The following is a 14,262-nucleotide window of genomic DNA, read 5'->3' as shown; positions in this document are numbered from 1 at the left end:
AACATTCATTGTTTATCTATGTTTCATTTCATTAGCATTATCACACTCCTTGATCTAGCCATTTTGACATTACTAAGTGCATAAATTTTGTCTAACGCTGCTCATTCATGCAAAAGCTTAAACAGAAATGACTTATGCTGTATGGAGTGCCAAATGTGCCAAAAAGATCACACAACATATATAAAGTCAAATATATAAGGCATAAATTGAATATGTTTAGTTAGAAATTAAACATCTTGTCACGAGAACGAGCTCTGTTGAAGGAAACCGAGAATATTTCGACAAAAGTAATGACATCAAGTTTATTTACTAATTGCAAATAAAAAGAATGATAGCACAACGCTATAACCAACAACTACAAACAATAACGACCTTATCTAACAACATTTGAGAAATTAACCTTCCACTCCTCTTCTTTGTAAACGATACAAGGTCGTTACTGTTTGTAGTTGTTGGTTTCTAGCGTTGTGCTATCATTCTTTTTGTTTAATAACATTCCAACTATTTAACCTTGTAATTGCAAATAAGTGACGACCAAAATCAACAGAGCTCGTTTTCATGACAGTATATCCAAACCGTACATAGTTTGTCTGTTCATTACATTGTGTGTATAAATACACCAATCTACATAAAATTTCTTTGAATTTTTTCTAACTTTTCGTGTTCAATTTATGTCTTATATATTTTTACTTTTACCTTCTGTATGTTGCGTGATCTTTTTAGGTCACATTTGGCACCCCATATACATGCGGGGGCAAGCTTTCTTCAATATTGCATAGACCCGACGCAACATGGGTCTTACAACGTGGGCTAATTACACAGCAATTGCATTTCATAAGTAAGCGTCTTGTTGTTGCGAATAATGCTCAGTCAGGGTGCTAGCATTTCAATTCAAATACCAAAAATAGTTGCATGATTTGATGCTTGATTTGCAAAGTATATTTTAAAAAGAGTGAAGTCAACTTTTAGATAAATTAAATGTTGTTTTTTGTATTTTGCCGACTCACTTACGCACTAGAATCCCAGTTCGATTGACAGGGACGATATATAAGTATCCTCTACAATATTTTTGACGTATTTTACTATTTCTAAGTATTTTAATGTTTTCCTATTGCTATCAGCGCAAAGCGATGGTAAATACCAATGAAATGCACGTTATAAGAATTATATAACTTTCATCGAGTCATTTGATTTTGTATTTTCTCACCTAGAATGCGTCATCTATGTTAAATATACATTCGTTGACATCTTTTAATACCGACAATAGTTTAGGAATTTTGATCATGAACAGGCGGAAGCCCCTGGACAGTTAACCTTTCAACTCTCAACCCTCGACATTAAACCCTCGACCAAACCCAACTCCTGCTGTTTGGTTAGGAACTAATGCAAGATTCAAAGCTTCTCAATCTGCGATTTTTACACATGTAAGACAGACCTGCTATCTTTCTGTTAAAGTAAGTAAAGTTTCTCATTTAGTACTTAAATGGAATTTGGTATTATTTGATGAACACAGACGTTAATGAGCGTCGATTATTAGGAAGCAATAAATATGTGTTCTCGTAAGTGAGTGTAAATGCAATATTTTTCAACAATTTTGGGTGTAAATGCGATAATGCTTATCATACAAAAACATCGTGATACTGTATATCATGTCGTTAATCTTCAAATAATTGTTATTAAAGCAAACCAGTTCAAGCGTATAATGTAAAACACTGACGAACAACCAACACCTTACAAACTCACGAGTTATAAAAACTTTTTGAAGCGGCTAAAAAACTAGAAAGCTCGTTATGTCATTCGCTATCGTGCAGCCTAGCAAAAATACTGTCACCTAACCTAGCTTTGAAATATAGGACTTACTTCCGCTTTCCTATTACCGGCACAGAGCCAGGTACATGATTTCATATTTAAACAACTTAATCATCGAAGCTTATGACGCTATTTCAATTTTTGTTAGCCGCATTTAGGTACGAATAGTGTTCCAACATCCAGAGAATGTATTAACTCTTTTGCATTGATTGTAACAAATCAATTGAGCATCCTAGGTAATGATAATATATTTAGTGCATGAAATTGCCTTATAATGTTCAGTGAAATCATTAATACTAAGTGTATAATTTGGATTATAAGCCACCTGTTTAAGTTGGTCTTTCTCTCTCTCGGAATTTGCTTTCCAAGAACAATTCATTTGTTAATACTGGTAACATAACACTAATGTTTATTATTTCCGTATCATAGATAGACATTATGCATGTTAACCTTCAATTTCATTTTACTTTTCCACTTAATGTTTCAAATTTTGTTCAAAAATCCTGTTTTCTCTAAAGTTCATTATCTAATTTTAAATTTTTCTGATGACATTACGTTAATTCTGGAAGCAAAACTTAAATTTCAAACAAGTAAGTTATGCAGTTACGCAACGTCCCCCCGAAATAATCAATATGAAATTAACTGTAAGCAGCATATCTAACTGAAGTCACACAAACTGCTAAAGGTGAAAGTTTGCGTGCTAGATTAATTATTTGAAATGCTTTAATGCATATTTTTTTTCGTTATTTTTGAAAGGATTTCTTCCATGTTCTTTAGAATGCCTCCACGTTTGTCAAAGTTTACAACGAGGGATGCTTCCTCTAATTCCCATAACGCTGTATCACTAAAGAACGAGACTGTGAGCTTCCTTTACATCTTGAATGTTTTAGTTGAAGAGGAAATAGTAGAAAATGAAAGGGATACTTGTCTCTTCTCGTTGATTTTATCTCGCCATGGTAATCAATCAATCTCAATGTCGCCTGAAATTTGCATTGAGAAGATCAGCAATTTCAAGTCCAATATATTTACGAGTGACGAGTTTGCACTTTTTCCTTTTGATGAGCAAGGCGAGGATAAATGGTTTAAGATGAAATTTGAACGTTCAAATAATAAAGGGGAAATAACTAACCACGAAATAAAAATCATTAATACATCTTCTAAAAAGAAAGCAATCGACCGTATCAAGGAAGAAATAAATTATGAAAATGAAGACCAAAGTAAAGAATTTTACTTCCATGGTACTAGTCACATGTTTGCTAAAAATATTCTCGAGCACGGTATTGATTTGAGTAAAGGTGGAGAAAATTGTGACTTGTCTCATAAGCACGGCTTTTACATGGCAAATAATTTTACGTACTCTTTAGAACACTTCTCATGTTTCCCGAAAAAGAAAGCGCCAGCAATTCTCATTTTTCATCTAAGTTCCGAAAATTTAAAGAACTTTAAAGAGTGCAACTTGTGCGGGAAAAATAATGAAACAACTCTTAATGAATTTATTAAATACAATAAGTCAAGTCAAGACAATAAGTTAAGAAAAAAACTATCCACGGATACAACTAAATTAATTGGAGATTTGAGGAAGTACGATCATATCAAAAGCCCTATAAAAAATGATGGCATTTATGGTAAAGACATAAAGAGCCTGCAGATTTGTATAAATAGCAAAAAAATGGCTGAGGATATTAGTATTGGCCCATTATTGGTTGCTGCAATATTTATAAAACCTAATTAGTTGGTGAACAATAGACATCACTAGAAAACTTCAATTTACTTTACTTTAAAATAAAATAGTTTAATTTGCATCTATTCTAGGCATTCGCACGTCAAGTAAAGAAATTCTTAGCAACATCAAACCAATAAAAGAATAAGCAGTTTCCCGTTCCCTCTTATACATAATGACGTAGCTAGTTTAGTGAGAATAAAAAGTTGTATCATTAGTTTTAAAGTATGAAAACCAATTTGACTAGCTAATAAAACACCTGTTAGGTTAGTAGTAGACTTAACCTTTGCACCTCTAACAAAAAATTATGGTACAAATAAAATCATTTAAATATTGAATTTGGAATGTAGGAGAGTTATGAGAGGTCTACAAACTCATTGCAAAGAACATATCTACACTAACTGCACTAGACATTAAAAGAGGACTGAGTGTGAAAATAGTATTATGTAAAGTTGATGTGTCTTCTCAAATTTCATCTTAATACCCATCCCCCCCTTTGTCTACTGTTTTCTGTACTTTTTAGTGCAACGATTATCGGGATTACTGTATATAACATTCGATTTACCAGGATTATCTACTCCCCATGTTTTGGGGAGCAGATAATCCCGGTAAATTGAATGTTATATACAGTATTTTAAAGGGTTGTAAATATAAATGAGTTTAAAAGTTTGAGGACTCTAACTATGTAGTATTAGTTATTTTTTGTTTCTTGAACTTTGTTATTTATACAACAGAGATTACAACAGCTGGCACCGATCACAACAATTCCTAACATCACCACAAACGTAAATTAGTTACACTTCAAATATCGCCAAATACAAATATGAATATGAAATATCAATATAAATATGTTCAATTATCACGTATAATATCCTATCACAATCAACTTGGTCATTGATTAATGTTAATACATTGTACTCTCGTAGCTATCTGTCATCGGGAATCCTGTTATGACTGTGACGATTAAGCTAATAGAAGAATACGTTTTGTCTACAACACTAATGATGTTGATAAAAATTATCAATAAAACTTTTTTTATTCTGTTATTCTTCAAAGTTTGATGTTTACGACATCATACTTTTGCCTGTTTGGCTCATTTATTTTATATCGCCATGTATCTATTGATAGGCTAACTAAATGTACACTCTCGAATGTTTTTTAAAAATAGGTGATCTATTTTTCTTTTACATTTTGGTATAGGCGCCTATCTGTATGAATGGGAAGGGTTAGTGTTAGTGGAACAGTGGCGTAGTTAGCGGCAGGACAAAAAAATTCCGTAAAATGAAACTAATGACAAATCAGTTTCACTTTATTCAAAATCCGCTTTAGTAGAAATTGGTTTCGCTGTAACTTGTGGTTAGCTTGCGCAGTAAAAACGAGAAATATTCTTGGCACTTGCTCAGCTTGTTTTTAAAGCCAGTTTTCTACTTGCAATTGATTTTTTTCGCACAAAACGATAATTTTCGACACGAAAAGTTTCGTGCGAATGGGTATATAATTTTCAGTAGTAATAACAAAACTCGAAAATACAAAAAATATTCATACAAAGTGGCTGAACCGGCGCATAAAAGAGAGCTTAGTATTTACGACGAGGAATATGTTTCCATAAGCATCGTTTGTTTCGTAGTTAGTCTGAGAAATTCCTTAGTCGAAATAGTCGGTTTCTTGTAGAGTAAAGTCGTTAGACATAAAGTGAATAAATTTTGTCTAACGCAGCTCATTTATGCAAAAGCTTACACAGATATGACGTTTGCTGTATGGAGTGCCAAACGTGCCAAAAAGATCACGCAAACATATATAAAGTCAAATATAAAAGGCATAAATTGAATATGTTTAGTTAGAAACTAAACAACTTGTCACGAGAACGAGCTCTGTTGAAGGAACCGAAAATATTTCGACAAAAGTAATGACGTCAGGTTATTTTAGTAATTGCAAATAAGTGACGACTAAAATCAACAGAGCTCGTTTTCATGAGCTAGTTTGTCTGTTCATTACACTGTGTGTATAAATGCACGCAATCTACATACATTTTCTTTGAATTTTTTCTAACTTTTCGTGTTCAATTTATGTCTTATATATTTTTACTTTTACCTTCTGTATGTTGCGTGATCTTTTTAGGTCACATTTGGCACCCCATATACATGCGGGGGCAAGCTTTCTTCAATATTGCATAGACCCGACGCAACATGGGTCTTACAACGTGGGCTAATTACACAGCAATTGCATTTCATAAGTAAGCGTCTTGTTGTTGTAAATAATGCTCAGTCAGGGTGCTAGCATTTCAATTCAAATACCAAAAATAGTTGCATGATTTGATGCTTGAACTGCAAAGTAAATTTTAAGAAGAGAGAGAAGAATTCCGAGGATCGAGAGTTGGAGGACAAAAATTGAAGTACAGGATTTGAGAATCGAAAACAGCAAAACAAAGCTTTTGACAAATTTAATCCAGGTGGCAAAAAAAAAATTGTTTGACTTGATGCTGACGTTCATGAAACTGGACTTAAAACTGGTGCTGGTGGAACAAGACGCTTTGTGCTATATTTGGTTCGAAAGGTATGAGTTGATACTGAACGGTATGTGTTTTTGTAGGGCATTAAATGTGCCTTTGCCAGAGCAATTTAAGGTTCTCTGTTTGTAAAGCAGTGGTAACGTATTTTGTATGGAAACAACTAAAAATTCTGAGGCCGGTTGTATACACTCAGTGTTAAATTCAGATAGCACAAAATACAGATTAAATACATGTTTTTTGATCTTGAGGTGATTACGGTAATTGATAACAAGTTGCTAGTTCCTGAAAGAACTGTTTTAAGTAAAGAGCACTAACCCAATAGTTCTAATTAAACGACACGATGCAATTCGGCTGTCAGGTTTTGTGATGTAGCCATCTACCTTCTTTAGTATATATTGACTTACACCAACAAATAGAGATATTACAGATAACTGTTATGATCACATTTAATGTTCAACGTCATTGTCTATGGTCTACGATCTATCTTACAATGGTTAAACTACTTTTACTTATACAAGATATTACGATATATTTGTTTTTTTTACTAAATATGGTTCATTTACAATCAACGGAAAGTTACTAGGAACTATAAAAAGTATTGTGATTATGGCACATAAGTATCTCTTAAAATAATCATTTAGTTAGTTGTACTTGACATAATTATTTACTAACTACATGAAGAATATGAGAGCATATTTTAACACCCCCGCTTGCTGTCTTGTGCCTTTTAAATATCTTAAACCATGTTTGGCAATAGATAAATCTGCTTGTGTGGGTTCAGACATTTTCTGAGATAGTTTAGTAACTATATAACATAAATCTGGTCTGGTTCAAGTCATCACATTTATTAAGCTTCCTACGATTGCTCTATATAATTTTGGATTTGATGGTACAGTGATTCTTTGCTCATAACTTTTCAATTCCTAAAGCACAGGGTGTCAGTTTTTGTCTGCCATCGGATATTTTAAATTTTAAAAGAACTTTCTGAATATACCGTCTTTGATTCATCTTATAACAATTTTCACTTCATTCAAATTTTATTCCTAAGATCCATTTTCAATAACACATTCAATAACAAAATGAAAGATCCATTCGCCTGGATCTTTCATTTTGAATCAATTGCTCAAAGAATCTTTTATGCTGTTTAAAGAATGAATGTCGCTTGCAGCTACATGATGTCATCCACCCAAATTATGACAATAACACATTGTTCACTATCAATAGTACGAACATATAAACATAGATCTGCAATTGATTGAACTAATTTTTTTTTTTACTAAAAATTCATGCAACAAATTGTTCCAACTCCTGCCGCTTTGCTTAAGACCGTAAAGTGATTTCTTTAAATTACAAACTAATTTTTCACCATTTTCACCTAACTTTTTATAGCCTTCTGGTGGATCAATGAAAATTTCACAAATAAATAGGTGCGTTCAAATAAGCGGTTTTGACATCCATTTGGTAAATGATCATGTCTTTGTTCACAGTGCGTTGTAGTAGTGTGCGAATTGAACTCATGCGTGCTGTGGGTGCGAATGTTTCTTGATAATCAATTTCCTGCATTTGAGAGCAACCTTTGGCTACGAATTTGGCTTTATACGTTTCCTCCTTGTTTTGATCTGTCTTATTTGTGCAAACCCATTTCGCCCCAACTGTCTGTCTATCTTTTGGTTTTGGTACAAGCTCATATGTATAATTTTCTACAATGGCTTTCATTTCAATATTCATGGCCTCTTGCCATTTGTTTGCATCATGTGCTTCAACAGGCTGTTTGAATTTTACTGTTAATGTCCTCAACCCTATAACAATAGTCTACTGTAAGACTTAAATTGTCGTTGGTTTAGTTTTGTCCAAAATAACTTGGTTTGCTTCGTTTTCGTGTGGTATATCTAACTAGTTGTTCTTGTTCATGCTGCCTTGTGCGTGCGTGTCACTACTTAATTCAGGATTGTTATTTTATGAAATATCTTTTTGTTCTTTTAAAGTGTTTGGCTTTTCTTTTTTTTCATTCATACTATTTGCATTTTGTACCCTATCTGAAATCATATCGTCGATATCATTTAATTGTTCTGCCTGAAATTTATCATGAAATTTGGCACATCGTGCTTTCTCTACTTTATTTCATTCTGAATAATAAATCAAATATGCCGGGCTTTCTTTGTCATAACCAACAAAGATTCCTTTTCGACCGCGATTATCTAACTTTTTGCCATTTTGTACATATGCATAACAAGTAGATCCAAATACATGCATGTTGCTTAAGTTTGGTTTCTTACCAACCAAAGCCTCGAAGGGCGTTTTTCCTAAACGTGAGTTGAAACATCTGTTTCGAATGTAGACTGAAGTCATCACAGCATAAGTCCACAAATATTTGGGTAGCTTTGCCTCTAATAAGAGACATCTTGCCATATTAAATAAAGTTTGCGATGCTCTTTCTAGTGTGCCGTTTTGATGCGGAGAATAAGGTGCACTTGTCTCATGTTTGATACAATGATTTCTTAACAAAGATTTGAATTCTCTATTAACAAACTCATCTCCGTTGTCACTTCGTAGTCTCTTAACTTTGCCATAAGGTGCACCGTCAGCAGCTAAGAACCTTTTCATAGCCTCAAGTGTATCACTTTGCCTTCTCAAGAAATAAATCAATCGTCTAAATATGATAAAGCATATTTAAAGCCGTCTTTAGCAGTAGGCTCATTGGCCCAGCTAAATCACAATGAACAAATTCTAATGGATATTTTGCTCTCAGACCTGGCTCCCTATTTCTGGTTTGACACATTTTGCCATGGGTACATACTTCACATTCTATTTCGCTGTAGTCAGTAATCTTCATGCCTTTGACTACCTTTCCTAGTTTTCTAATGTCACCATAATTACAATGACCTAATACCTTGTGCCAATCGTATAGTGTCGTTGCTGTGTTGCTCGACAAAGAAATATTATTTAAGTAATATAATCGACCTTTCTTCTCAAGTTTTAAATCACTGCCTTCCTCTGTTGTGTATTCACTTAATTGTTTTCCTAATTTAATTATTCCTCCTCTGTCTATTTCTGCGGATACTGAAAAGATATTTTGATTGTACGTCGGAATATAGAGCGCATTATGCAGGATTACATCATGCAAGTTACCATTAACATCAAATAACTAAACCTTAGCATTTCCCTTTCCTAATACAACATTAGCTCTACTCAATAAAATGAATATAACTATCAAAGTAGTTATCAAAGCTTTCAAATTTGGTATTGTCATTAATTATGTGACTCGTTGCTCCCGTGTCCACTAGCAAATTTGTTTCTTCTTGGCTTCTTCTTCTGTTCTTGTACTCTTGTATTGTGATTACAAATGAATGTTCGTCTTCTTTTGTTTTCTCTTTTCCTTTGTTTACTGTGTCCTTCTTCGTTGCCTTGCACTCATTTGTATAGTGAGTCTTGCTTTTGCACTTGGCACACCATTTTCCGTTTTTCATCCAGCACTCTGAATTATTATGACCTTTCTTGCAGAGCACGTAAATTGGTCTTGCCGCATTATAGGCATTATAGGCAACTGTAAATCATATATACTTTTTAAAATTTACATACGACTACTGCGTTCGCAAAATGCGCTTTCGAGTGAGTAAACGGATTATTATAACCCCTGTTGTGTATTATTTAAGCCACCTAAGGCTTTTAGCTGAATTTTTGTGAAGTAATAAATACGCGGCAAAATCATGCTCTTGACGACCAGGACATGAGGACAAGGCTCTTATAGTAAATATGTGTAAACGTCATACTATCATTCATTCTAGTTTTGCAGATATAAATATTTCTTTATACATTGTTAATGTAATTGGTAATGCAATTGCAGGCTAGGTCATAATTTTGTTATATGATGATATAGATAAATATGTTGAAGTCATGAGGTTGCCATTCTACACTAAACAATAAGTATTTAGTTTGTAATATATAATTACTTGATCATTTCTAATTTATCAAAACATCACTTGACTGACTAACAGGCTAAAGGCTACAGTATTTTTCATATTTCTGTATGTAATTTCGGCAACCATATTTTAGCTCTAATGTTTGATATTTTACTTTATTGGCACTGACAGTGATTTTGCTTGCTGAATTCCTTAGTTTTTATCTTGTCCATATGTTATTAATGTTCCAGTAAACTCTGCATCTTCACCTTTTTTGAGGAAAGTTGTAATAACTCAACTCCTAGCAACCTGCTTTCATCTAAAATTTGGATTCAACTTGTATAAGCTGACGTTGATTATATGGAAGCTTTTAAATAATGAAGTATGATTGTAAATGTATCAAGTTTAGCCACAATGGGCTATATTTGCATAAATGACTTTGCTACTCACCATTAAGGAATAGTGCAGGCTTTCTTTCTTTTGTGTTCTAAACAAATAAATGATGAGTTTTTTGGGTTAGTCTGTTGTAGCAAAAGGATAATTGTTCAAACCTTTCCTATGCCTTATGCTCCAGTAATAAAGTTGTTGGGTCAATGTATAGGGAGTGAAGTAGGGTTTTGTTACATATATTCAGAATTTAATCATTTACTTATCAAATATTATATAGCATTTAACATATATGATGACCTTGCATGCTAGATAACTGATATACAAATTGGGCAAGAGAAATACTCCTCTAACTGATTTATTAATAAAAGGTGTAACTTTCATTATAACTTAAGCTATGTACCAACCTCAGTTGTCATTTAGAAAAAAGAACATCGTAAAAAAAATTACAAATATGAACATCAATGAGAATAAATTTTGAGAATTTAGTATATTGCGCTAAATATTCCTACCATAAACTCAAATCTAAAATCACACATAGCGCTATATAGTACTCTATTTTAATCAAAAGTAGATGAAAACTATCTGTTGTTGGGTAATTGGAGTGCGATGATTGTGTTGTGGTGGTAATGTGTAATAAGTTTATGAAATGGTGTAAGAAACCACATATAAATCTTTATAAAAACCTTTTCTTTTTTGAAAAGTATTCATGTTATTAGCTATCCATGGGTTACTACTCGGTTAGCTTGAAAGACATGTTTCTGACGATTCTGCAGAGATTGTAAGTACTACATATTTTATTAAAAGTTTGGGCTCTGCACAATGCAAGTGATTACGAGTAATAAATTGTATTCCTTAGCTTTCGAATGCTTTATTGCCCGTTCAGCAGCTACCAGCAAAAACTGTTTTTTGTTATTTTAAAAAGCGGAGGAAAGTATATGAAATATAGTAGCTAGAAATAGTATGGTTTTGTTGAACTTCAACCAACATTGTTTCTCTCGGTATCAGACACTGATATGATTGGTATCAGACAGTACAAAGACCTTGAATTCAACTCAAAACACAACTAAAGTAAAAAATTATCAAAGTTAAAACAAAAGGAACTTTGCTAATAAATCGAGAGCAAATGGTGTGTTTTCATGACTTGAAAGCTGCCATGTTGTTAGATTACTTCGCACTTCTGACACTAACCCTTCAACACACGAGTTACTTTTGTGCAAAAAAGGAGTTAAAAATACAATTTCCACTTATGGAAAGAAAGTAGTGTGATCACGTGTTTGCTAAAATGCGATAAAATATTTTGAATTCAAACAATTTCAAACACATAATACTAAATTTAAAAATACTTTTAAGCCCTTGAACTTTTCAATTTAATTTAGTAGGTTTTGTACAAACCCTGATAGTTTAGATTTAGATAGTTTGTCGACTGCAGTAATATCTTTCATGTAACTCGTTATCGGTCTAGTAAGTTAAAACACAGTGACAAGCTGGCAGAGGGGGGTGGGCAAAGGGCGTCTTCATCACCCAGCTGTTGTTCTAGGTGGTGATGAAGTGAATAAGGGTTGACAAATTTCGAAATAGAAATAACGCATTAGAAAGAATACAGTTGGTAATATGTCATCCAATAATTTTTTTTCGGGTGTCTTTCGGGCTTGCCCCCTAACCCCTAAGCACTTGTAATTGCTAAGTACTTGCTAGTAATATGCACTTGCTAGTTTTTGATATACAATTTAAACGTGCCTTAATTTTTTTTTCTACGCTTTAGATGGAAAATTATCCAATAACAACTAACATGGAAAAAACGGATGAACCTCGTCAAAAGAATGCAGATAAATACTTAAAAACACTTGTGCGTAAACTTTCAAACTCACAGATGTTGAATCTAAAGACAAACTATACCGTGTTTTACCACCATATTGTTAAGCCATGGGATACTTTCCTGGCTGCCATTTGTGTTATTCATCAGTATTGTGTCTTTAGTCATATCTTGCTGATGGAGGTAAATAAGTTGTTAGTTGACAATAACCGCAAAGACACAAGAAGATTAAAAAATCTGCAGCAAAACCTTACCCGCTTAACTAAGTGTTTGGATGAAATATCTCTTCACTACTCGAAATTTGCATTTAGGAAGGAAAAAATTAAAAAAATAAAAAAAGTAGTGAAAAAGATTAGAAATGACATCCGTAAACTTCCTGAAATAAACCATCTCTATGATTTAAAACTCACAAAAGATGATATTCTGTGCTCAGTGCTTGGTTTGAAACGTGAGGTCGCTTGCAGGCTTCACGATCTAAGTCATTACATAAGAAAACACAAGAGTGACAAGAAAAACTTACTCCAGCTTTTGAAAGAGTTTGAGGAAGATGACAGCATTAATAACCTCAGAAATTCAAATGATGTTGCGGTAATTTTGCAAAGGATTGGATTTACAAAACATCGATCTGATTTTATTGCCAACTGGATAGTAAACATGGATGATCCAGATCACAAATCAATTTTATCCTGGGTGGAAATTTACATTGAAAATCATTTTCAGTATGATACCGTTTTAAATGATAAAGTCTTGGATTTCCCTTACAAACAACATCGTTTAGATAAATGGTTTCAAGAGTCTGTGTCACGCTTTGATGAAGAGGGAAATTCCCATCCTCATTCAGTTAACATAATCAATGTTAAATCTCAGGAAGATGCTCGTCAACAGATTGAAAAGATTGAAATCAAAGTTTGGCAAAGTAATCCGGGAATGGAAGTGTATTTCCATTGCACTGATCACAAGAGTGCTGAAAATATCTTGGAAAACTCAATTCACCTGGGTTATAGTCGAGAGAAATCAGACTTTTCTGATGGAGAAGGTTTTTATGTGGCAAATGACGTACAATACGTATTAAAACAGCATGGCACGACCAGTTCACATATAGCTATTCTCATGTTTGACATGACTCCAACAAAACAGAGCAAGTTCAAAGAAATGAATTTATCTAGTTCTGAAAAAATAGAAGACTGGAAGTCAATTGTTCAGTATTTTCGCTCTGGCAAGAAAAATGTTAATAATTTAAGCCAGAGTTTGCGGTCACAGATAAGAAATTGTGATTACATCAGAGGACGTGTTTCTTGTCGTGGTGCTAGTCTAAATTGCGCAAACAACAGTGTTGAGCAGATTTGCATAAAGAGTCAAGAATTGGCTGACCTAATAGGGTATCCATCGTCAATTTTAGGTGTCCTGTTCATTGAGGCTCAGTCAGGTTGGATGAACAACTTCTCTGAGTCTTCTAAAAATCAATCTTTAAATTGGGATTCTGCTGATAAATACTCCAGTAACAACAATGATTCTGGGTTCTCAGAAATTCAATCTTCTTCCAATTCATCTTCTAACAATTCATCCGATAGCCACTCCTGTGACATCCAATTCTATTATGCCGACGCCAGTTACAGTCTATGATTCATCTGATAGCCACGCCAGTGACATTCTATGATTTATCTGATAGCGACACCAGTAACAAATTATTTTCTGTCATTAGTTTTAGAATCAAATGACATTCCATCCTCTAAGTTATTGATCAACTTCCATAATTTCTTAAAAGAACGATACATATTAAACATTTCAAGTGAACAAAAATTATCAATAAAGTAAACATCTGTCAAGCTTAAGGAAGCACTTAACAAAAGAAAACTTAAATTGGACCTCAATAAACAAATACGTCACACAAGCACTATAGTCAAGAATATTAAGTAAGTGTAGTAAATAATTCTAGATCATTTAGTAATTCGATACCTCTAACTTAAATAATGTAACTATTGTCGAAAATGGAAATTGCCATTGTATACATTACGTGCCATCAAGCAATTTTTCATTATTTATATAAAACTTTGTAAATAATTTCATGTTATATATACGCCAATATATAAAAGAAACCTTGCTGATTTCTTCATGAACCTAA

The 14,262-nt window shown here is 33.3% G+C and overlaps 1 protein-coding gene and 1 long non-coding RNA gene across 2 annotated transcripts; both read left to right on the top strand.

Moving 5' to 3' along the window:
* Window positions 1–1,314: 1,314 nt before the first annotated feature.
* LOC124451062 lies at window positions 1,315–14,262 on the top strand. The gene is made up of 2 exons (XM_047001695.1): window positions 1,315–1,454; window positions 12,090–14,262. Exon 2 carries the CDS (start codon window positions 12,090–12,092, stop codon window positions 13,761–13,763), a length of 1,674 nt encoding a protein of 557 aa, XP_046857651.1. The 5' UTR covers window positions 1,315–1,454; the 3' UTR covers window positions 13,764–14,262.
* On the top strand, window positions 2,598–3,867 carry LOC124451063. The gene is made up of 2 exons (XR_006950327.1): window positions 2,598–2,668; window positions 3,622–3,867. It is a non-coding gene; the product is annotated as an uncharacterized LOC124451063 (long non-coding RNA).

Source organism: Xenia sp. Carnegie-2017, unplaced genomic scaffold (genome assembly GCF_021976095.1).
Source record: "Xenia sp. Carnegie-2017 unplaced genomic scaffold, XeniaSp_v1 HiC_scaffold_24, whole genome shotgun sequence".
NCBI classification, from domain to species: domain Eukaryota; kingdom Metazoa; phylum Cnidaria; class Anthozoa; order Malacalcyonacea; family Xeniidae; genus Xenia; species Xenia sp. Carnegie-2017.
The sequence above is the reverse complement of the archived record's forward strand: the minus strand, read 5'-3'. Positions and strand labels throughout refer to the sequence as shown.